Source organism: Colias croceus, chromosome 11 (assembly GCF_905220415.1).
Source record: "Colias croceus chromosome 11, ilColCroc2.1".
In the NCBI taxonomy this organism is placed as follows: Eukaryota; Metazoa; Arthropoda; class Insecta; order Lepidoptera; family Pieridae; genus Colias; species Colias croceus.
This window is the reverse complement of record NC_059547.1, coordinates 6,310,054-6,333,992: the sequence shown is the minus strand read 5'-3', so window position 1 is coordinate 6,333,992 and position 23,939 is coordinate 6,310,054. Positions and strand designations below refer to the sequence as shown.

General features: G+C 32.1%; 3 protein-coding genes and 2 long non-coding RNA genes across 6 annotated transcripts; 2 read left to right on the top strand and 3 right to left on the bottom strand.

Annotated features, from left to right (window-relative positions):
- The first annotated feature begins 5,373 nt into the window (after positions 1–5,373).
- Positions 5,374–7,785, top strand: LOC123695467 (Golgi to ER traffic protein 4 homolog). Its single transcript, XM_045641327.1, has 4 exons — positions 5,374–5,602; positions 5,683–5,965; positions 6,300–6,607; positions 7,071–7,785. The coding sequence occupies exons 1-4, from the start codon at positions 5,490–5,492 to the stop codon at positions 7,315–7,317; spliced, it is 951 nt and encodes a 316-aa protein (XP_045497283.1). The 5' UTR covers positions 5,374–5,489; the 3' UTR covers positions 7,318–7,785.
- An 89-nt stretch (positions 7,786–7,874) lies between these two features.
- LOC123695466 (nudix hydrolase 8-like) lies at positions 7,875–11,301 on the bottom strand. 2 transcript variants are annotated; one of them, XM_045641324.1, is made up of 4 exons: positions 10,870–11,301; positions 10,234–10,325; positions 9,587–9,797; positions 7,875–9,193 (listed from the first exon to the last, which is right to left on the bottom strand). In XM_045641324.1, the coding sequence occupies exons 1-4, from the start codon at positions 10,973–10,975 to the stop codon at positions 8,814–8,816; spliced, it is 789 nt and encodes a 262-aa protein (XP_045497280.1). In that variant the 5' UTR covers positions 10,976–11,301; the 3' UTR covers positions 7,875–8,813. The 2 variants fall into 2 exon arrangements, with proteins under 2 accessions (XP_045497280.1, XP_045497282.1); XM_045641326.1 differs by lacking the exon at positions 10,870–11,301 and adding an exon at positions 10,530–10,621.
- Positions 11,302–12,141: 840 nt separating this feature from the next.
- On the bottom strand, positions 12,142–12,883 carry LOC123695489. Its single transcript, XR_006751940.1, has 2 exons — positions 12,625–12,883; positions 12,142–12,238 (listed from the first exon to the last, which is right to left on the bottom strand). It is a non-coding gene; the product is annotated as an uncharacterized LOC123695489 (long non-coding RNA).
- Positions 12,884–15,970: 3,087 nt separating this feature from the next.
- Positions 15,971–17,596, top strand: LOC123695726 (nudix hydrolase 8-like). The gene is made up of 5 exons (XM_045641636.1): positions 15,971–16,240; positions 16,337–16,470; positions 16,547–16,638; positions 16,713–16,923; positions 17,126–17,596. Exons 1-5 carry the CDS (start codon positions 16,179–16,181, stop codon positions 17,503–17,505), a joined length of 879 nt encoding a protein of 292 aa, XP_045497592.1. The 5' UTR covers positions 15,971–16,178; the 3' UTR covers positions 17,506–17,596.
- Positions 17,597–18,433: 837 nt separating this feature from the next.
- LOC123695454 lies at positions 18,434–23,067 on the bottom strand. The gene is made up of 2 exons (XR_006751932.1): positions 22,766–23,067; positions 18,434–18,976 (listed from the first exon to the last, which is right to left on the bottom strand). It is a non-coding gene; the product is annotated as an uncharacterized LOC123695454 (long non-coding RNA).
- Positions 23,068–23,939: the final 872 nt, after the last annotated feature.

Here is a 23,939-nt window from a genome sequence, read left to right as displayed (position 1 = left end):
TGTATCATAATTCGAAATTGTAGTGAAAACATTTCATCCCTATATTTTAGGTCATAACATCTTAACAAATAACTCTAAGATGTAAACAATAGCACAAAAAATCCACTTAAAGCGAGCGGCGCGCCGTAGTACTTCTTATATTACTGGAAATCTCTTCGAACTTTTGTATTATTTTTTCATCATATTCTCAAATATTATAAGAAAATGCTTATCAAAATACAATGAATTTGTTAGCATCGTTTTTAATGGCTAGATGAACATACTGCGGCTTCAAACAAATTTTAAAATATTACAAAATGCTTGATTGATTTTATAACTTTAAAATGAAAAATGTTTTCAGAATATATTTTTGAATCTTACAATAAAGCCATATTAAACCATAAAACGACTGAAACTTAAACGACATTTTCTCTTCAAAGCCGATTTAGAGTTCCATCTATCTATGCCAGGTGTTATCAGAAAGCTTCTGAAAAATCGCACCTTCAAACAAAGTACCTCCGATTCGCGTGGTTTTTATCTATTGTTTGTCAGTGTTCTTGTCTTTTAAAATAAAATGAATATACGTATGTAATTTTAAATAATACCTAAGTATATAGTTAAGTACACGTTAAGTAAGCATTTGTTCAAATTTTTGTTATATTTTCCTTCGGTATAGCTTTATGTCTATTGTCAATTATAATATAAAAGTATGAAATAAATAAATACAATATCTGAATATAATTAATATCACTTTCTCTTCTCTTTTATGAAGGTGAATTATAATTGGATGAAGGTCTTATGATCCAATTGTATTTTTCATACACCAATTCTAAACTTGAATATTTTCTCTTTTCAACATTTAATTAGCAAATGCTGATACTTTGGACAGTCTATATGCTGTATTGGAACATACATGGAGGCAGTAATTATAGTCACGGAAGGCCGAAGATAGCTCGGTTAACCCAACAGTCGGCATCAATGCGGTTTCCATTATAATTATCTGCAATTCTCAAAGTAGAATTTCGATTTATATGCTACATTCCGAAGTAGTTATGTGTGTACCTATAACCTAGTGCTACACTTACTTACCTACTTACATTTTTTGAATGAAGTAACTAGAAATATCAATAAGTTATCTGGAATGATATAGAATGTAATAAATACTTATGTAAAGATTAAACAAGCATAAATTAAACGCTTGATTCAATTGAATTTCGACACTTTTCGATCTAGTCTTGGTCGATATTATAATATAAGAGTTATGTACACATTCTAATAAAATATTACCAGAACTATTTATATCCTATATCGAATATCCAACTTAATGGGATCCTAAATTCCCTAACGGACTATAAAATGCAGATACCGTGCTCGCGTCTATAATATTATAACTTTATAAACATTTTGTATAATTTATTAAAAATGCTATAAATGTAATAATCAGGAATTTTTCATTGAAGAAACATTGTATGAATGATGTGTCTAATAGACTAATTTGGCAAGATGTTTCTTAGATATAATGACTAGCATTCCGCCCGCGGCTTCGCCCGCGTTTTTAAAGAAAAACCCGCATAGTTTCCGTTCCACTCGGATTTCCGGGATGAAACCTATCCTATGTGTTAATGCAAGTTACCCTCTATATGTGTGCTAAATTTCATAGTTATCGGTTCTGTAGTATTTTCGTGAAAGTGACTATAAACGCAACAAACATACACATACACATCCATCCTCGCAAACTTTCGCATTTATAATATGTAGTACCTACTAGTAGGAACGATAGGATGATGGATAGGATACGTATACCTATTATAAATATCTATTTCAATACTTTTTGTTACAGAAAGACTTGGTGTTTTTTTTATAAATTCCCTGATTTATTACACCTACACGTAAAACTGAATTTTTATTTTAATAGGCTACATCTCTAAAAAATGAAGCGATCGTATTTTCCTATTTATGTGTAGGTATTTGTATGGGTTGTATGGGTGCCTACTTTTTAGATTTTGACTAGTAAAAAGATTGTAATTAAATCAAATGGTAGGCAATGAAAATCTTCATATGTTGTATTATATTATTATAAATTATTTATATTAAATATTAGGGTAGATTTGTATTTAAATATAAACGTTACCTGATAGTTAAAATACGTCTATGTATAAAACTAGACATGTCCAGACGCCTAATGAGTTGGAAATTCGATTCATTATAATATTATTTATCGTATACAAGTTTATTCAATATTCCTGCACAACAACAACAGTTAGGTAGAAAGATTTTAGCAAGAGCAAGTTGAATTATTTATTGAAGAAATGAACATTGGCTTAAATTACGTTTTTTTTTTCGAGTATATGCTTGAATCATTTACAGAATGCAATTTTCCGATGTATATTCTATATCTGGTCACGCCTTTCATTGAATTTTTCCTTTTACTGCCACTGACACAATGTTATTGGCACTATAAATTAAAATTGGTAATACAACGAAAAAAAATTAATGGTATCAAAATAATTTGTTTGGTGCTGAAGATTGTGATATTTTTTGATAATTATTTCTGGCGTAGCTATATAGCTTCTGTCATAATAAAAATAGGTGACTTACCTACCTAACTCCGAACTGTACTTAATTCAAATCTATTAAAAGTTGGTTCATAATTAAGTGTTATCATTTAGCTTCTACGTCGCCAAAGTAAGGGTGTACCTAATTTCAAGGGTGGCGTTCCGAACTTCATGCCTCGGTTTCAATTAGTTATTAATGTGGAGTTTCACTTGTTAATTCCATGAACGTAGGTAAACGTGTTGTCTTTGGAATATTTTACTTGTAATCTTTTCGTTTGTGATAGAGTTTCAGTTGAGGTAGTATAAACCTCCATAGAGCTATTTCGACTTATAAATATTTAAGTGGGTAGGTGATTTCATTCAACCAGAACCAGTAAGTAGTTAATTATTTTACGTAGTGGATATATTATTATTATTTTATAGCAGGTCACAGCTGCAGGCCTTAATGTTACTAAGTAATAATCTGATGATAAAATATTTTTTTCAGTAGCTTTTGTGTGAAAACATTATTCACAAACATACATAAAAATATAGAAATGTTTCCTCTTCATTATATAGGTACTTACAAAAACTCACTGCAAGTTTTTATTTAAATCCAACTTTAATTGCATTTATGTAAAATCATATCTACAATTTCATCGACCAACATCACTTTTCGATTATTGTCACACAAATTACTAAATGAGAAGGAAATATAAAATACCTAATTTAAAAAACATAGAAATTATCTCATAGCCTTAGAGCTTAAATCGATAAACATCGCATGTCATAAATAATGCATTTGCAAGCAAAGCTGTTATAAAATGCATTATTCCCGTAAATCTTGTGCACGTTAAGTCCATGTACCTACTTAAGACGACGTCTTCTTTTAATAAATTTTGTCACAGAAAACATTTGATGTTGTAAAATAGGTATTTTGTTTTATTAAATTAAAGCAAAAGTAAGGAACCCGACTTGCCAAAATTCTAATCTTGCCTTCAGTGTACACTCCAAGGTACACTCGTTTGCTTAGGAATTAATTTAATATCCTAAGTAGTATACCTTATATGTAGGACGTAGGTAGTTCACTAAGTTTTTTTAAAACTTTTAGGTACCTAACTTATTGTCATAGTAGGTAGTTTATTTACTTTAGGCAAGACTTTAGGCCAAGATTTAGGCCATTGCTTAGCTCACAGAACATACATGTTCTGTGGCTTACCTAGTTAAGTATTCTGTGCCATTGTCAAAAATAAAGACACTTGCAAATTTATGTTTTCATATCCACACAATGGTCCGTGAGCCAAACCGTAGTGTCGGTATACGTGCACATAATAATATAAACATAGGTCATACGTGGAGTATAGGCACATAATATAAACTATATTACTAGTATATGTAGCACCTGCCTCCCACTATGCGGACCGCCTAATCAATGGTACCTATTTAGGCCTCAAAGTTATTTATTGACATTTACATGATAATTACTATTTCCTGTTCTTTTACGGTATATAAGACAAGACAAGGGAGTACCGTAGGTATATTTGGTATATTAGCTCTTTTAGGTACGTAGGTAGGTAATATTCCAAGGATATCTGACAGTTATTAAAAAGTAAGTACCTAGGTAAAATAGGAATTATTGCTTTACTACAATAAGTATATACATGAGATGTGAATTATAAAACCATAAAAATCATTCTAAATACATTAAACTTTATTCTAACGAGAGTTAACTAACTCAAATTTTATGTACCTACCTATTGCTTATTTTTTTCCTGAGTTTAATCTAACTGCTAACGCGGTCACTCGAGTGCTAAATTATGAATATTATTACATTAAAATTACAATGAGTCCAAAGCTTTATTTTTATTTATAATCAACTAAAATTGGTTTATATACGTACACCTCAACTCTATTAAGTACATACATTGAACTTTTTAATAAATTATCGCTTCAAACTCATTGAGATATAATATTATGTATGGAGACGACACGACCTAGGTACATCACAGTTTATGTTCCGCTCAACATAGGCCATATGGCATAACTGCACTCAGTCGCTTTAGCGCGATGCGTTGTGTTGCGTTCATGTCTTGTTTGTTTTATAGCAAAAAAACATGAAACTCATCAAATATGCCCTCGATTGTGTTACGATATTGCACTAATAATTCAAGTAATGCGGCAAAGTGCAAATGAAAACTTTTCATCGGTAATTAACTTTAAAATCATTTTTAAAACTTGGTTCGAGCATAATTTTTGGCAGGCGCCATTTTGCGTCATTTGTCATATATGTACTCAAAATTTAAGAATTGGCATTTGGTATGAAAGATGTTTAGATAGTAATATTACCTAAATGACGTAAATTTTTATCGTGGAAAATAATCTACTGTGGTGTGTTTGAAAAAAGGTTAAAACATGAAAATATGAAAATAAATTACCCACGTATCAATTTTTTTTTTGTTAAGTACATTGATTGTTCTTAATTGGTAATAGGCAGAATATTTAGGAAGTTTCGCCTCTATGGCGGTGAGTCGATGACATCGCTTAATCTATGACTCACTAGCCGCCGCCGCCGCGCTTGGCGCACAGATTTTCTTCGGGGTTCTCCTCTATACGTAGTAATTAGCTCAATGTTCAAACTGCTTGCATGTCTCCTTTCAGTAATTTAGTGGAGGAGGGACTTTAAAGTGTCGCCCTCATTTTTCCTACTATTTTTTATCAAGATGTATATTTTGGTTGCGCCTGTTTGTACCAGAGAAATAAAATGTATCCAAAAATAAATCAAAAACTATAAAATTATGCTAGTGAATTGCTAGTGAATGATGTGAAAGTGACACAAGTGACATAGGTACGTCTTTTGGATAAATTTGACGTTTAGGTTTCATGTGGTTCAGGTTGTATGGAATATTGATGGCGTAAATTAATATTTGTGATGTTAAAATAATTTAAATTCTTAAATCTTCTTAATAATAATTGATTATGGCTGCTCGTGGTGAGAGAGGTGTTTCACGAGTTTTGGATAAATTAGAAGCGTCGGTTAATGATGGGAAATTTTATGAAGCACACCAAATGTACAGAACTCTCTATTTTAGGTACAAAAACAATATAAAATTGATCAAAGGTGACTCATTTTTTAATCTTGTAGGCTAATATGAAAATCGTGAATTCACAGGTATTTAAGTCAGAAGAAATATAGTGATTTGTTACAATTACTGTATAATGGAGCATTGATACTGCTACAACGCGATCAGCAAGGCAGCGGAGCTGATCTGAGTATTCTTTTGTTAGATGTTTTGTCAAAATCAGAAACCAAGCCCACAGAAGAATGGATTGAGAAAATAGCTAAATTATTTGAATTGATCAATGCAAGTGTTCCAGAGAGAGACACATTTCTAATAAATGCTGTGAAATGGTCAATGGATGATGGAAAAATAGGTCATCCATTGCTTCATAAGGTACGAGAAATTGATAGTAAGAAAAAAATATTAAACTGATTCTGTTGGTCTGATTATTTCATCATTATTAAGAACTTCTATGTGTAGTTTTATTTAAAAAAATCCAGTATTCAATTGAAAAGATTATTTTTTACTATGTTTGTGTAGCGAACTGTGGACTGCTATCTCCAATGTTTGTTTTTTGTAACTGTTAATCTTGTTTTAAATTAAATCAAACAGTTTTACTATTATTAACTCTTTAATTACAGACTTTGTTAGTTATGTTTTTCTAATGTAATTTGAAACCTTGGAACTGTTTCCTAAATTTTGTTTAATTATTACAAAACCTTTTCAGAGAATTGCACAGGTATATTGGCGGGAAAAGAAGTACACATCAGCCCATAGACACTTTTTACATTCTAGTGACGGTGCAACTTATGCAACTATGCTCATAGAACTTCACACAACAAAAGGACTGAACTCAGAAATAGACATGTTTATAGCGCAAGCTGTTTTACAAATACTGTGTTTGAGAAACAAGCAAATGGCAGATGATGCTTTAAATGAATACACAAAATCGCATCCTAATATAAACGCCCAAGGTCCTCCATATATACTTCCACTTTTGAACTTTTTATGGTTTCTCTTGAGAGCTATTGAAGAGTGAGTATTTGTATTTCCTTTTTTTTATTCTGAATGCTTTCCAAAAACTAACCTAAAAAATAGGCATATAAGATAAATTAATGGAAAAATAAGCTGAAATATACACGCTGTATATAAATTTCTTGAGTAATGTACCTACTAGCAAAAAAACTTTACACATTTTAAACATTATCATAAGCCCAAATATCCATCATTAATTCCCACTGCTGGGACATGGACCTATTATAAAGATATAGACCATAATCCACCACACTGCCAAACGCAGGTTTGCAGATGTCAAATGATGTCAAAATTTTGATTCTTTGACATGTTGGTTTCCTCACAATGTTTGTCTTCACCGTTTACAAGATTATAATCTTTATCAATGATTATAATGAGTGTATGTTTCGGCCCAATTTATTATTTTTCTAACTGTTATTCTTTTATAAATATCCATATCAAAAAATGTTCTTTTTCTTTTCAGAAAACATGTAATGAAGTTTCAAATATTAAGAAAGTGGTATGCAGTCAGTTTAAGACGTGACCCTAATTATTCTGGTTACTTGGATAACATTGGACGCATATGGTTTGGTATAGAACGTCCTCAGCGTAATAAAAATCCAAATTCTATGTTAGGTGGCCTTTTGAAATCTATGATAGGAGATGTGGACAGTTCAGATGACGAAAGTAGTAAAGTGGTGCAAAAAGCAAATGTTCCAGATATAGATTAAGGAATGAGTTTTAGAAGACAGATATAATATAGATTAGGTATACTGGTGTTAAAATGTTTGTATCAAGGTGATATTAGGCCATCCACATATTGTCTGCTGAACAATGTGACAAACAACGAACACATAGGGACAGCACTATACGAAGAAAAGAGATGTACTTATTTCCTTCTCACTTCTCTGTATAGTGCCATCCCTATGTGTTTCTTGTTTGTCACGTTGTTGACGTGTGGATGGCCTATTAATGAAATTTCAAGGTATATTTGTTGACTGTTTTATATAAAATGAACCTTTATAATCTGGTTTGATTATCATTTCAATTTTTAGCATTATGCTCAGTGGTCAATTATTCCTTGATTGTGTGTCCCTGTAATTAAATTAAATTTCCAAAAACACATGAAATGCAATGTATTTATAATATGCCTTGCTATTTTTAACAAATAACAAAACTTTTAAATTATTACACAAATTTGTATTTTAGTTGTAAATATTAACAAAGTAAATAATGTTATTTTTGCATAATAACATTCTTGGATTGTATGATAATAAACAGATGGCAATGATATTTTGTTTATTTTATTTTTTACCAATAATTCATAAAATCTATACAAACTAATAACTGCAATATAACATGAAGTGATTAACATAACATAAAAATATACTAACAAACAATAAAACCTTTGTAAAATAAAAAATCTATAATATCATATTATTAAGTAAAACAATTACAATAACCATAATGCTTAATTTTCCTTAAATGAAGTTGCAATTTAAATTTTGTAAGACAATAATAGTATTGGTGACATTTATACAGATTCATTAAATTATATAGAAACACAAGAAATAAACAGTCTTAGTGTATAGTTTCTGAAGTATGCGGTCAAGATGGTAAAGACTAGAATTTTCTTGTGACTGGCAATACTTGAAAGAAAGATTCCTACATTCCATACAAAAATATGCTTGTTTATTTTACACTAGTGAACTGGTCCCCTATTAATTAATTACAACTTAAAAAATTGTGCTTATCAGATTAATGTATATACCCTGTAAATTTGTAACAATAATTAATAAACTGAAATATAATATTAGTAATTTTAAAGTTATAAATATAATATTATGCATACATAAATATATTTTGTGCTAGGAATGTGTCGGTCAAAAACATTGAAAGGAGAATTTTATTCATAGAGCCTAGAGGAGCCCAAATTGAGCTTTTAAGATTAATGATAATATGAAGGTGTGTTAAAAAAAATAGAAAAAAAATGTCTGCAATATTCAAACCTCTAATAAATTTCATTTTCATAATAATATGCTCCTCTACTATTGCCATATTCAACTATACATCTCAAAAATAATTGTATTATTTAATAATTATATTACATTTGTTTTTTTAGAATATAATTTATCAACTAATCTGGTTTATGAATTATGATTTGATCAATTATTTGTTTTATGTGTTTAAAATTAAAACAGCATCATACCAATGAAATTGCATGCATTTAACTCTCTTTAATATCTTCCACTGTAAGACATGTTATATCTCGGACAAATGAAGAAATTTTAACTGTGTTCATTTGAAGATCAAATTTGATCTTTCTATTTTTTAAATCTAAAGCTTGTCTTACAATGAATCTGTTAAATTCATGTACATCAGGATGATTTAGAAATTCGTTTACATCCATCCACCTACATGCTTTGATTTCTAGATCTGATTTTGTAATTTCGTCTGATGTAGCTTTTAACTTTACTACAACATAAATGTCCGAGTTGCCAAACATTGCATTATGAGTGTGTCGTAGCGTCACCATGGAATCAAACTCTGCATCTACATTAGTCTCCTCCTTAACTTCTCTGATTGCAGCATCTTTTATATTTTCTCCTGAAAATTTTAATATCATATATGTGTTTTATTCAGAAATAAGATTCTAAGCAGTAGTGTTATGTGAGTTATAGTATATCTGAATTAGAACAATCTTATCAATTTTTATGAGTTTTTTCCATATAATAAATACATATTATAAATCAAATAATCTCTTTTATATCAAACTAGCGGTCCGCCCCGGCTTCGCCCGTGGTACATATTTCGCAATAAAAGGTAGCATATGTTCTTTCTCAGGGTCTAAAGATTGTCTGTGCCAAATTTCATCAAAATCGGTCCATTAGTTTATGAGTGAAAACCACACATACATACATAATTACAAACCTTTCCTCTTTATAGTATTAGTATAGACAAGTATCTTTAAATATATACCTATAAAAGATTTTTCTTTACCTCTTTCCACATAGCCTCCAGGCAGCTTCCAATGAGGGTAATCAAAATGTTTCTCAGTCACTACAAGCATTTCATTCTTGCTGTTTAGCACAAGCCCTCCCACTCCGAGGTTTGTGTGACAAGCAGGAGGTAAGTTTGCAGGTCTATCCAGGGGCAGCCATTTATACATCATTACAAAGTCACCTCTAGCATGATGGAAGTTGAACCCTTCCTGAATTTTTTTATAAATATTATTAACCTACACAGTGCACTTATTCAAGTGTGAATTTCAAATGTATAATAAATCAATAAGAATAAAGACATAGTACATGCTTATAAAAAACCCTAAGGAAAATCAAGGGCAAAAATTTGAAAATTAAATGCCATCCCACTAAGCATAAATCCTATTGACTAAGCGAAAATAGTTAAATTTAAAATTACAATATAAAACTTAATATTTTTATTAAACATGTATATATTATGTACTAGTGGTCCGCCCCGGCTTCGCTTGTGGTAAATATTCACGTTTTCTCTACATAAGAACCATCCTCGTACTTCAAGGAATATAATAAAAAAAGATTTAAAGAAATCGGTTCAGCTGTTCTAAAGTTATGCCAACACCAACACATTTTGGGATTCATTTTTATATTATAGATTAAAATACTTACATCAGCTAATATTGGAACCCAAGATGCATCCTTAATATTGACTTTGAACCAAATACATCTTCTTTCTTCAGTTACCCACTTTTTTAAGGATTCTACAACAAATAATCAATAGCAAATAAAATACCCAAAAATTTGTGGCTTACCCATATTTTGGCAGTTCACAGGTAATTTTTATATTGTTATGTAATACTCATCGATAAATTTTAACCAACGATTGAAAAATCTACCCTAAGTGAAAATAACTTGCACAGTGCTGTAGAAGGGGTTTTGGAGATGGAGAATCGGTAATCAGTTACCTATAATTACAAGGAATAGAAGCAAATGCCCCATATTACACTGCTAATATCAGACTTAAACTTTCAGAAATGAAAAGCCTTAAATCCCTTTTTTTTAATTTTAATAACTCAGGCCCCGGAACCACAGACACATTAGAAAATCTATTGTCTGGGACCGATCGGGCCGCTTGGGGCTCAATGGATTAAGAGTAATAAGTCTAAAATTTTTAATGTCCTTTAGGATTATAATGTATATTAGTTTAGGCTTTTAATTAAGTTTTACAAAAATGGTTTTAAAATCATACAGTAAATGGTTTTAAACTTAAACAATGGTACTACAAAGTACCACATTTCCACTCACCTAAAAGTTTTTCTTTAAATTCATCTTTCTCACAAGGTTCCTCTTGTGAAAAAACGGTTATACCTTTGTATCTATCCGAAACACCATTAAATACTGTATTCGACATAGTTTACTTAATAATTAATATTTCGTCTTATATAGTGAATCGCAAACGGCAAACGCGTGTGGGGCGCAACAAAAAACTATTCTACATTAATCTCTAGTTCTAATCATGAACTTGATATGTAATATTATTATTTATAGTTGAGCAATGAGCATGTTACGCGAGTTCAAGTGGTGCAGATATCATTATAGGACCATAGTTTCTTTTGCTTGATATAATAAACTATTGATTAATTAGAAAATAACAAATAATTTGTATTAATTAAACTAGGTTTTATTTGCCATCCGCTAGGTAATTATTTTATTATATAGTAGGTATTATTTTACGTCATTCATTGGTTAACCTTGTGTATTGTGAATTTGTGAAACGTGAATTGACATCGACATTTGACACTCGACATACCATGATTGATGATTTGTTGATGATACGATCACAGATCTCGCGTTTTCACATTATCCGATCAGATATCGGATATCGGAGTCGACAAGGTCGACACCGTATAATCTAAGGTCGACACCGATATGCCAGCGGTAGGTACTATCGGACGATAATTATAAGCGCTGCCAACTCAATTTTTGAAAAAGCAGTAGGTATACCAACAGCAAAAAAGCACTAATTTGTGTATTTTCAATAAAGGGCGCTAAATAAAAAAAAAATAAAAATTCTTTATTGACAAAAAGATTTTACATTTTGAAATATTGAAGTCTCTGACTCCCAAACTAGGTAAAAACCTGTATGTCAGGTCATGTAAATCTTTAAAAAAATCCTTTGCTTTAACCTACAGTGCGACACAAAAGAGATGACAAAAAATGAGGGCGCCACCGTCGCTCATATAGCAACACTGATACTGCGACGCAAGCAATCTTGATATTAGAGAATAAAAATAAAAAAAATAAAAAGTAATAAATACCGCGATTTAAAGTTGTTTCATTCATCATCGTGTAAATTTAAGACAAAAATACATTAGTATTTTAAATGACCTACCTAGGTCAAATTTTACTTAAATGTATTTGGAATTAGTTTATAGAAATCGGTCAAGCCATTTAGACTGCAGAGGCGCACATAGAATCAAACATACGAACAAACAAACATACATACATACAGCTCAAACCTAAGGCTCAAACACATTACGCTCCTTCTGGGTCCGTCAGGTAAAAAAAACAAGGTGATTTGAAAACTACATATTTTTATTTATTTTTTGTAGATATTCTCCTTCATTTTTACTCCCATGCTCCACTATCCTGCGTACTGTGCTTTCAGAAACCCCTATAACAAACGAATTAAGATGAATAAAATCAAATAGTACATTTAACATATTTATTTAGTAGCTTAAAACTATTTTTTTTTTATGTCGGAGGCCAAGACTCACTTTGGATCCCTGCGTCCACTCTAGTAAGTAGCAAGTAAGGATTCATAGATAGCTGTATGAAAATAGTTATCACTATACTATTTAAGGCTGGTTGGATTGGATATAACTTCTTGACTCAAATTGTGCTGGTCGCACTATAAAAACTAGTTTTTGTTTACATACAAATAACCTCAAATTAAATTTCAAAAACGTAATAATCGCCATAGATACGTACATTAAACACTCGTCACTAATGGAATATTCTATTTTACGTAGTACTGAGCAAAAATAAATAGAATCTCACCGGTATAATCTGCTGTACGTCTGTAAACGTTTTCCAAATATTTTTCTCGTTTTTCAGCTTGAAATTATGAGAAACACCGAATGAAAACTTTATATATGGCATCACGGACACCGCTACGTTTAACCTTTTTCATGATTTCTCCTTTTTTTAGTAAATTTCTTGTTTAAAATAACAATTTTATCTCAACTTCACCAAATAAACAACAAATTTTTATTCAACTTGACAGCTGCATTGATAATTCAGGGTTGCCAGATAATGAAAAAAAAATAGTTCCAAATTAATTAATTTCATCTCTTTTATACTATAAATAGCTAGCACTGTAAAACCCTTAAATAATAATAATAGACGGGCATTTCTCCGCAACTCGACGTCAAGCGCCTATTTTGCGGGAGAGAGGGAGGTGGGGGAAACCAGCTAAAACTGAAACCACCCGAGCTCCTCCATGAAGCCAAGCAGCTTGTGAGGGCTGCCAAAGGCTTCGGGGAGGGACCCAGGAGACCCCAGGTGTCTTGCCCTGTACTCCGCAACCCCCTTACATTCCATGATGACGTGGGCTGCCGTGCATGCTCTGCATAGCGGACTGTCTGTGATCCCTAGATTGAAGAGATGTTTGTTAAAGGGGCCGTGCCCTGTGAGGGTCCCTGTTATTACACGTAGTTGCACTCTACGTAGGTTGAGAAGCCGACGTGCAAGTCTCGAGTCAATGTTCGGTAGGGCTTCTCTGGCTTGCTTGCAGTCAGATCTGCTTGACCATTCTGCTCTCTGAGCAGTGCTAATGAGCTGGGTAATCATTATCCGGGTCCAGCTAGCAAGTAGCGGTATAATGGGAAAAGGTCCCATGACCGGTGTTTCAGATGCCCTTCTGGCTAGTATATCAGCAGCATCGTTTTCACGTTCCACCGTTCCACCTAAAACCCTTTCTATTAAAAGAAACCTCTTTTAATAAAGAAAACATACATTTAAGTATTTATAGGCATTATATATACGATTTATACGGCAGCTTTTTTAATTACCGTATTAAAATATATGGGAATTGGCTGAACTAAACAAAAATACAGTGCGTTCTTAAATTTCAAATAGCTATCTTCGAAAACATTATTCTATCATCTTTATTTTTACTCATTCTGCCTCGCTCCTCCTCTTACTTGGATGTTAGTTGTGCTGTTTATTGTATTGTTGTCATTGAGTGCTTTGTTTTTAACCGACTTCAAAAAAAGGAGGAGATTTCGCACAGATTTTATTTTTATTTTGAATTTCCAACATAGAATACATAGTTTGAAAATTCTTAATTTAAAATAATTGCTTAAGTCAATATTATTTTAGTACATTACAGTGTAGAAAAAGAAAAGAAAATGTGAACAAAGATTGTTTCACTTAATAAATTTCTCATATAGTGAAAAAATGACTAAATGACTAAGTAAGTCTTGCTAAAAATACATTTAATAGATTTTGAAAGGTATTTATTAATATGTATTACTAAAACTATTAACTAATACTAGGTTCTAGTAGGTATTGATATAAATTTATTTAATTTATAATGTGTATGTAATCACAGGTGTTAACACGGTGTTAACATATTATACTATACAAATTACCGATATAAAAACTTTTTAGTAAATAGCACATCTAAATAATTATACCTCTTTTTTATTAACTGGCAATTTTGTTTAGTTTTCTCACGTTTTCTCCAGTTTTCTCTAAAAATTTTAGGCAACACTCATGATGATATCGGAACGATTTTATCGGACAATGTGAAAGGGCAAATTCTTAGAGCATTAAACCAACGGCAAATTGTATCCGATATCGGCTATCGGCGTTCGATATCCGATATCGGATCGGATAATGTGAAAACGCTCTAGTGACACGATGAATGATGAATGCTAAGGTAAAATGGCAATAATAAGTTTTAAAAAATAAAGCGAGAAATATCCAAAAATATAACATTAAACACTCCCATGCTATTCCCACAGGAACATAAGGATAAAATATAAAAAAAACTCAAATAAGCGGGTGTAAAGCAGGCTATTCACGATTCAATTTCAGTAACAATCTGTTGACACAATCTGCAGTGAGCTGACAGATTGTGTCGTCAATAGTATAGTTGCGGGCACGTTGGGGGTGTAACCCAACATGTTGCGAATTGGATCGGCGCGGAAGCAACCAGACAAATTGTCTCAGCAGATTGTGTGCGTGTTGAAACGTGAGTATTGTGATTGCTCCAATCTCGGCTCAATCGCGCTGCCGCGTTAACTTAAAGGCCCTACTCACGGTTCAACACAACCCACAATCTGCTGACACAATTTGTTGCAGTCGCGATTGAGCGTTCTCTACTCACGATTCATCCAACCCTCAATCTGATGACACAATTTCATTCCGCGATTGCTTGCCACAACGTGTGCACGTCACGTTGATGCCTGGCCTGATGCTAAACCTCAACGCAATAATACGCATTATTAATGGATATACTAATTTATGAAATATAAGATAATTATCTTTGTAAAGCTTGTATTTTTTCCAATTTTATTGATAGATTTCAAGGGCTATAAAGTATAAACGGCTATAAAATATAAACATCTTCCTCAAATATGTAAAAATGTCTTTCCCGCGTTTATCTCAAAACCGCCATTTTGCGATTACAGTAGCCTACTCACGATTCAATTTCAGTAACAATCTTTTGACACAATCTGCAGTGAGCTGACAGATTGTGTCGTGAATAGTATAGTTGAGGGCACGTTGGGGGCGTAACCCAACATGTTGCGTATTGGATCGGCGCGGAAGCAACCCGACAAATTGTCTCAGCAGATTGTGTGCGTGTTGAAACGTGAGTATTGTGATTGTTCCAATCTCGGCTCAATCGCGCTGCCGCGTTAATCGCAAAATGGCGGTTTTGAGATAAACGCGGGAAAGACATTTTTACATATTTGAGGAAGATGTTTATATTTTATAGCCGTTTATACTTTATAGCCCTTGAAATCTATCAATAAAATTGGAAAAAATACAAGCTTTACAAAGATAATTATCTTATATTTCATAAATTAGTATATACATTAATAATGCGTATTATTGCGTTGAGGTTTAGCATCAGGCCAGGCATCAACGTGACGTGCACACGTTGTGGCAAGCAATCGCGGAATGAAATTGTGTCATCAGATTGAGGGTTGGATGAATCGTGAGTAGAGAACGCTCAATCGCGACTGCAACAAATTGTGTCAGCAGATTGTGGGTTGTGTTGAACCGTGAGTAGGGCCTTAAACTGCGGGAGGCAGATAATTAATATAAAATATTTTCACCTGGCATTACTGACCATTGTACAAAAATAATTGACATAATCTTGACATCTTGAATCTTGACAGCTGTTGACAACAGACAATCGACATTGATGATTTTGATAAAATCGTGCCTGGAATTATATTAATTTTATTTAAAATAAAAATGAATTTATTATTATGACGTTCTAATAATCAGAATCTAAAGAAAAAAACTAAAGTAGTGTAAGCTTATTCTAATGGACATATAGTGTATATTTAGATAACCGTTTAGTTTCTGTAACAACTATGTTTACAAGATTTATTTGTAGTACAGTAAAAGATGCTTGGATGAGAAAAAATAATATGAGGTTGGATCCACCAATGTTTTCTGTTAGGACATCTGTCCATATAACAATTATTAGAATTAAAAAAACATATAAAATCATCTATTGAAATAATTGTAGGCTAATATCTTCAATGAAAACATGCTATTCAACTAAATATCTGTTCAAAACCGAACCTGATAGATTCAAGGGTGTAACAGTTGATACGGTTGATGTTAAATATAGCAATGATGAATTTTTGATTAAATTAGAAGGTAAATAATGATTTGAGTCAATAAATAAATAAGTTTTAAGTATATTATTCTTCTTACAATGTTTATAATGTTACAGATTCTCTAAAGCAATGGCATGAAGAGGGGAAAAGGTGCATATGGTTTAAAATTCGAATCCAGAGTTCCGAGTATGTTCCCCTATTGGCTAAGGTAATTGTTTCTGTAAAATGTGTTTTATTTAGTGCTTGTTACATTTTCATTTTTATAAAGTTTGGTATCCTTAGAGAGGTTTTCATTTTCATCATGCTAGAGATGACTTTGTGATGATGTATAAGTGGCTTCCGTTGGACTCTACTCCAAATTTACCGCCAGCAAGCCATACAAACCTGGGTGTAGGTGCCTTGGTGTTAAATGATAAACAACAGCTATTGGCAATATCGGAGAAACATTATAATTACCCACACTGGAAGTTGCCAGGTGGCTATGTGGAAAGGGGTATGTACAATTTGGAACATTTTCTCAGCTATACAACCCAGAAAACACATGACATATTTGGAGGTTTCTGTTCATTGAGGAAATATATTTGTAAGAAAATTCATATTGTTTGATACCAAGTTAATTCCTTTACTACTTAAAGAATAATTAAATAATATATATTTTTTTAATTTATAGTCGGCAAATAATTTTTATTTTTTAGGGGAAGACATTAAAGATGCTGCTGTGCGAGAAGTAAAAGAGGAAACTGGAGTGGACTGTAGTTTTGAATCGATTATTACATTCAGACACTCTCACAATATGATGTATGGTAACTCAGATATTTATATTCTAATGATGATGAAAGCTATATCAGAGGATATTGTACAATCACACAGAGAAGTTAAAGATTGCAAGTGGATGGCCATAGATGAGTATACAAACCATCCTCATGTACATGAATTCAATAGATTGGTTGTGAAAAATGCACTTATGTATAAGGAAAGAAACTTCAAACTAGATATAAAGCAGAAAACAGTGACTTGGCCAACTGCTACAAGAGTTATGAATTATTTAGTACCTTCAGGTTATGAATCGCATTGATGAAAAGATTATTTTGTTTATATTTTATAAATGGGCATTGTTTTAATAAGTTTGACCTTTGTATATATTGTATAATACAAAGATGTTATGTATATAATATTATAATGTTTTGTTAATACAAATAAATTATATTTTGTTATCAACATTATTTTTATTTACATATTTAATTTAGCTTTCTTATCAGTCCTTCCTAATAAAGTGCAGTGTGCTGAAATTTGGAAAGAATAATGTCTGTCCTGAATAATTTATCCAAAGACTAAGTTCAGTAATTAATTATTACAATTTTAACCTAGGTATCTTCTATAATATAAAAATGAATCGCAAAATGTGTTGGTAAGCGCATAACTCGAGAACGGCTGAACCGATTTCGATAATTCTTTTTTTATTATATTCCTTGAAGTACGAGGATGGTTCTTATGGAGAGAAAACGTAAACATGTACGTACCACGGGCGAAGCCGGGGCGGACCGCTAGTATAAAATAAAACTATGTTATTTTTTTGATTATCGATACCGTATCGATTCACTGCCAAAGTCGTAAGCGATAAGCTTCTGTCAATATGGGCACTAAGACTAGATTCTAGGCGATTGTTTTTATTGGTCAAAGTAGTATTTTTAATTTATATCTTTGGATTTAAAATATTTATATGTATAACTATTGTAGGTATGTATTCTGATGCGAAAGTATGTTTGCGCTGTTTATCGTAAAAAGTGCTGTTACTGTTGTAAGAAGGTTGTAACTTGTAAGTGATGACAACCGTTCATAAATATTAGCAGAGATCATAATTGTTCAGTCTCAGCCACTGATCGTACGAAATACAGTATTCGAATGCTTCCTATTACATAGGTACTCTTATTTTACGCCATCTGTAGGGATAAAGTAACTTACACGATGCGGGCTTGACTCCCACAATGCAAATAAAATCAAGCTTTTATTAAATCCTTAAATATATTTTTATATGTTTAATACCAAAAACGTTTCGTATGTAAAAAGTAAAAACTGAAGCCAGCCATATCCATCCGCACAAAAATTTGTGAGAGCAATCTCAGTTCCATATCGAATCTGAGAGAAACGTTATTTCTAAATGTTATCGACAATAGGTTAGTAAGTATATAAAGTTAGTCCAGCATTGGAGCTGCGGCTTCGGATAACAAACTATTTTATATTTTTTACTTTACATTTAATAAAAAGTTTTTACAGTACAAATAATATTCGCATCAAATTAAAAATATAAGTATGCATAGATAATATGAATTTAGCAGCCACACCTATATGTACATACGTGGAAGTAATTATTAAAATTGATGAATAGTATAATGAATATCTAAATTACAAATTGATAAAGAGTTTCAACTGTAGTTTAAGTTATATTTGTCTTTTCCATCCGGACAACAATTCATTTTTGGCATGAATGCTCGAGTGATTTGTTTGCACTTTGCCATTATTCCTTTTCCGTTCTTCTTTGTTGATCCCTGTAACAAAAATAGCATATCTATATAACATAGGCACAGTATTCAAAAGGTGGTTAAGGGTATTTTCTACGGACCATAGGTATTTATTTTCAGAAGATTTTGTGGTTGTGGATCTGTTTTTCAAGATTCAGTGTTACCAGTCAGTTTATTGTGTTTAATGAATATTCATTCATGATAGCTGTGTAGATCGCTTCATGGCCAATTGCCATATTTTAAAATTAATTTTAGTTTTTGATTGGAAATGAGCAATGAAGCTATATTTTTTTTACTACATGCTCCAGTACATAAAACATATATGTTCCATATTACCGTCTACCACGGATTAATGGGTTAACACGTAGTTTCAGCCAACAGCTATGATAATGAATGAATGATGCATTGTAGATATATATATAGGCCGATGTCCCACTCTCGGTATAGGTACTAAGCGTGAAAGGGGTTGGAAAATTGCATACACTGATCACGTAAAAAATACTTAAACAACAAAATTACGCCAAAAATTTTTTGCTAAATTCTACCTTAAAATTCATGTTTTCTTCTCTAGCTTCGCGCTGCCGGCATATAATGCTTCGCTAATGTGAGCATTTTGTTTATGAAAACATAATCTTAAACGATAGCTCACGTGCAGGTGGCAAAGTTGGGTGGGTTGCTTGTTAGGGGTGTACACCATTGTACATACAGATTTTTAAGAATTCACCATATGAAAATAAAATGCATCTAGAATTAAATAAGTATTTTTTAAGTACTTAGCGTAGGTATGCAAAACTCCATTGTGCTCAGAATACCGACGGTGGGACATCCTGTATAGTGAAGTGCCTTTATTCATTCAAAACCATAAAACCTCGGATTAGAGCTGTTATAGTGAATTAATTAATATAGATAGGGAGGCGAAGAGGGGAATTTTCTGTAATACTCGAGCGTGGCAGTTTAAGATATGAGAGATACCTTAGACCTAATAGAACAACCTTGTTAACTATTTAGCTCTATATGTAGTGACGCGCGCCTAGGATAGACGATCAGATTAGTAAAAAAAAATCGATAGTCTGAAATACTCGAGCGCGTCAGATTAAGATATTGGGGGTTGATTTTAGTGTTTTAAGACTAAATTTAACTAATCTGACCATAAGTCCTTGACGCCGCCGAGTTATAGGGTCGCGAACTTGTAGAAAAAAAACGTTAATCCGGCATTCTCGAGCGCGATTGTTTTTATTTTTATTTTGCAGAATATAATCTAAAACTTACTAAAAATACAAAATCTGCCGGTTTCCGCATGACCGGAAGTCTGGAGGAGCCATTTCTTCTTCCAAAAAACGCGTTGCAGCATATAAGTAGCGAACTTTACTTTTTCCAAAAAAATAAACAAAAAAGGTAATTTTATTTTACAAAAAAAGGTCTCTTTTCATTTTTGTCCAAAGTTAAAACTTTTTTTACTTGAAGCATTATAAAAATTCAAACTCCCGGTTTTTTGAGTATATATCGAAAACTGAGGGTGTTATGAAAAATTTATATAAAATAACGATGATTAAAAAAAAGAAACCCACAAACCTTTTTCGGTCAGATTAAGAGAACCCACCAACATTTTTGTCAGATTAAGAAAATATGCTTTCAGGATACCGAGATGAACCTCCCCTATGAAAATCTGACGCGCTCGAGTATTTCAAAAGGACTTTTTTTTCTGCATTTTCAAAAATTCATCGTAACTTATCGTCATGCCGTAATCGTCAGTTTTTTTAAGGGGAGCTTCCTTGGGGCCTACTTAACACCCCTTCCGAAAATCTGACGCGCTCGAGTAATTTTTTTTTTTGTGCATTTTTGATGAATTTATATGCCTAGCCTCACCACGCAAACCGGCAGAATAGTATACCGCTGTTATCAGAGGCACTTGGAGCATACCTTAGTATGAATATCTGACGCGCTCGAGAATGCCCAAGTAACTGTTTTTTTTTTACATTTTTGAAAATCCGTACACGCCAAACCCACCGCTAAAATGGTTTTTACCATAGAAGCTTTTCTTTTCGAAATTATTTTATCTTTCGATTTTGATAAGTCTCGACGACGCCGTTGAATTACGCCATTTAGCTACCTCGCCTCCCTATCTAATATGATCGATGTGGAATATTGTTTTTTAAACTATCAATTGCAATGTTTACCCAAAAAAAAAAATTGTGCACTCCATTGTTTCATTGTTTAAAAAAATTAAAAAATATTAAGAAAAATTTATGTTGGGCCATATATTTTCGCTTTAAACAGTAATTTTCATTTTGTATGTATGGTTTTCACGCATAAACTACTGAACCGATTATAATGAAATTTAGCACACATATAGAGGGTAACTTGGATTAACACACAGGATAGGTTTTATCCCGGAAATCCCACGGGAACGGAAACTATGCGGGTTTTCCTATGAAAACGCGGGCGAAGACACGGGTGAAAAGCTAGTTCATTATAACTCTAATCCGAGGTGAAAACCCCCAGGCGCTCCACTTATATTATACTTTCAATAACAACTGTTTGTCACATTATTTATGAATACTTATCAATAATAGGTAGATAATATATTATCAAGAATATTTGAAATGTACTTTTTTATGCTATTTTCGAATATTAATTTAACGTTTTCAGAGCAGTAACAATCAATTTCACATTGAACTAGTGGCGTAACTATAGCTTTAGCCCCGTGGCTAATTCGTCGGATAGGGCAATGTCTCGGGTTGCTCAAGCTATATTCCTTTGTTCGTTATTATTACTAAGATGTCTTAGTTATAATTTTAATAAATTCATACTTATTATCTGTTCTCATAGACAGATATATACTTTTGTGAGGATAGAATCAAGCGTTCTGGCTTCCTGACGGTTGATTTCGAACCCCACAGATTACTAATTATATATGTAGTTACTATATACCTCAGGTGCCTATGGAGTAAAACATATTTAAATATTATAATTTATAACCAGGATTAACCATTTATAGGATATATTAAAACTATGACAAAAAAAAAATGATTGATAGATTATTGTTGTCATAAAATACCGTTCTCTTATCGTTTATTCTTATTTATCTGGCCTTATCATTTTTCACTCTCATTCAAAAGAGCCTAGACCTATAAAGTTAACAGTTAACATTTACTAGTTGCCCAAGTTTATTGGATCGTTTAATTTTAAAATTCTACCTAAGAATTAAAGTATGAACACGTATGAATTCAACAATTTAGATCAACTAGTACCTACCTATAAGTTCTAGTTTAATCGAGTAGGTAGAAATTAAAAATTAAAACTGATTTAAAACGCGATTTAATTATGACACATCTATCCTATTGTATTATCGCTCTAGACTGAGTCTAGAAAGTGAAATTTATTTTTTTGTTCCGAACATTACGGGCTACAAGGCCGACATTATGTTGATGCAAATGTTTTAACAATAGCCTTCGCACGTATAGGTAGATATACAATTTTGTCATCCAACAATCAACACAAGTGAATTCAATATAATAGAATTAAGCGATAACCTAAGTATCTACTTATTTCAGTTTATTACTGCATTCGCGACTAAAGAAAACTCATAAAATAAGTTTCACTTAGCGAGAACCATCTTATTTATAAATTATGACATGTTTACTGTCCAAACCAAACGTAATCTAGTGTTAAAATCTTCAGATAAAGTGTATTTTTGCAATCACAAAGTTTAAGCAGCGAAGTTAATGTTTTTTCTGCAAATTATATTTTAAAATGCTTGCTCAATGGCATCTAAATTCTTAGACACGGCTTACAGTAAAAAAGGTCAAGTCTTACCTCCTTCGTTTCTGATCCATCACGTTTGAGGGTAAAGTATAAAGAGAAGCTCATAAACAATAGTTTTAATGTTATTGCCACGGACACCACTATTATGAAAGCATATGTCATATTTCGGATTTTATGTTGAACTCAACAAGTGTCTTATATACGTGCACCGCTTACAACAGCACCAAGTAACTGGTTACGAATGCTGATTTTTACCAAAGCAATTGTAATCACGGTTGATAAATATCATTGGAGGTGGCCGTTTTCGAATTCTCGTGTCAATAACATTAAAAATGTTTTATAATACGTTCACGTTCAAATGTTTCTTTTTTTATATGAGATAAATAAATGAATTATTCCTTTCCTAATTAACGAAATTTCCTAATTCCCTTGCTTAGATTATACAGTAGTAATTAATGTTTTATTTTTAAACAAGGAATATCCGAATTCTTGTTTAATAATAATAATAACTAATTAGGATCATAGTAATATGTTAAATATTAAGATTATACCTACCTCCCTGTAGAATGTTGATATTTATAAAGATAATTTCTTAACTTTGAATCTAGGTATCCCTACTTGATTAGGACATTACAAGTCGGCTAAGAAGCCACTTTCAAATTCTAATAAGCATTGTGGAAATTTATGTCAAGTCCAGAAGATACTAATTTGATCAGTTAAAAAACCGCAACGCAATGCATACCAAGTTAACACTAGTTAGACCTAAATACTTATACCATCCTACCTACAGGATGTGACAGTTTGTTCCATTATAAAAGTATCAAACTTCGTAATTTTAATGTACATCGTGGTATCGTAATTTTAATGTACATCCCTTTAGATACTTTAATATGTAAGTACCTACTACCTACAATACATTTTCAAAAACAAAGAAGGTATCTCGGATAATAAGTTGTTAAACAATTAAACAATTTTACATATTTTGTCATATAAACCCAATATCTTCAAGTAACTAGTTAATCGTCCAAAAATACAATATTTTTTATCTGATTTGATTTCAACCGACTTTCGGAAAAGGTACGTTACATAGTTATAAGCAGGTACTATAACCTCACTGACGGAGTGTTTCAGTAATAGGGTCCGTTTTAACCTTGCGGCACAGAATACATAATAGTAGCTAAACGCTACTTGCGGCTGTGCTTGCGGTACGGAATCCTTAAAACGA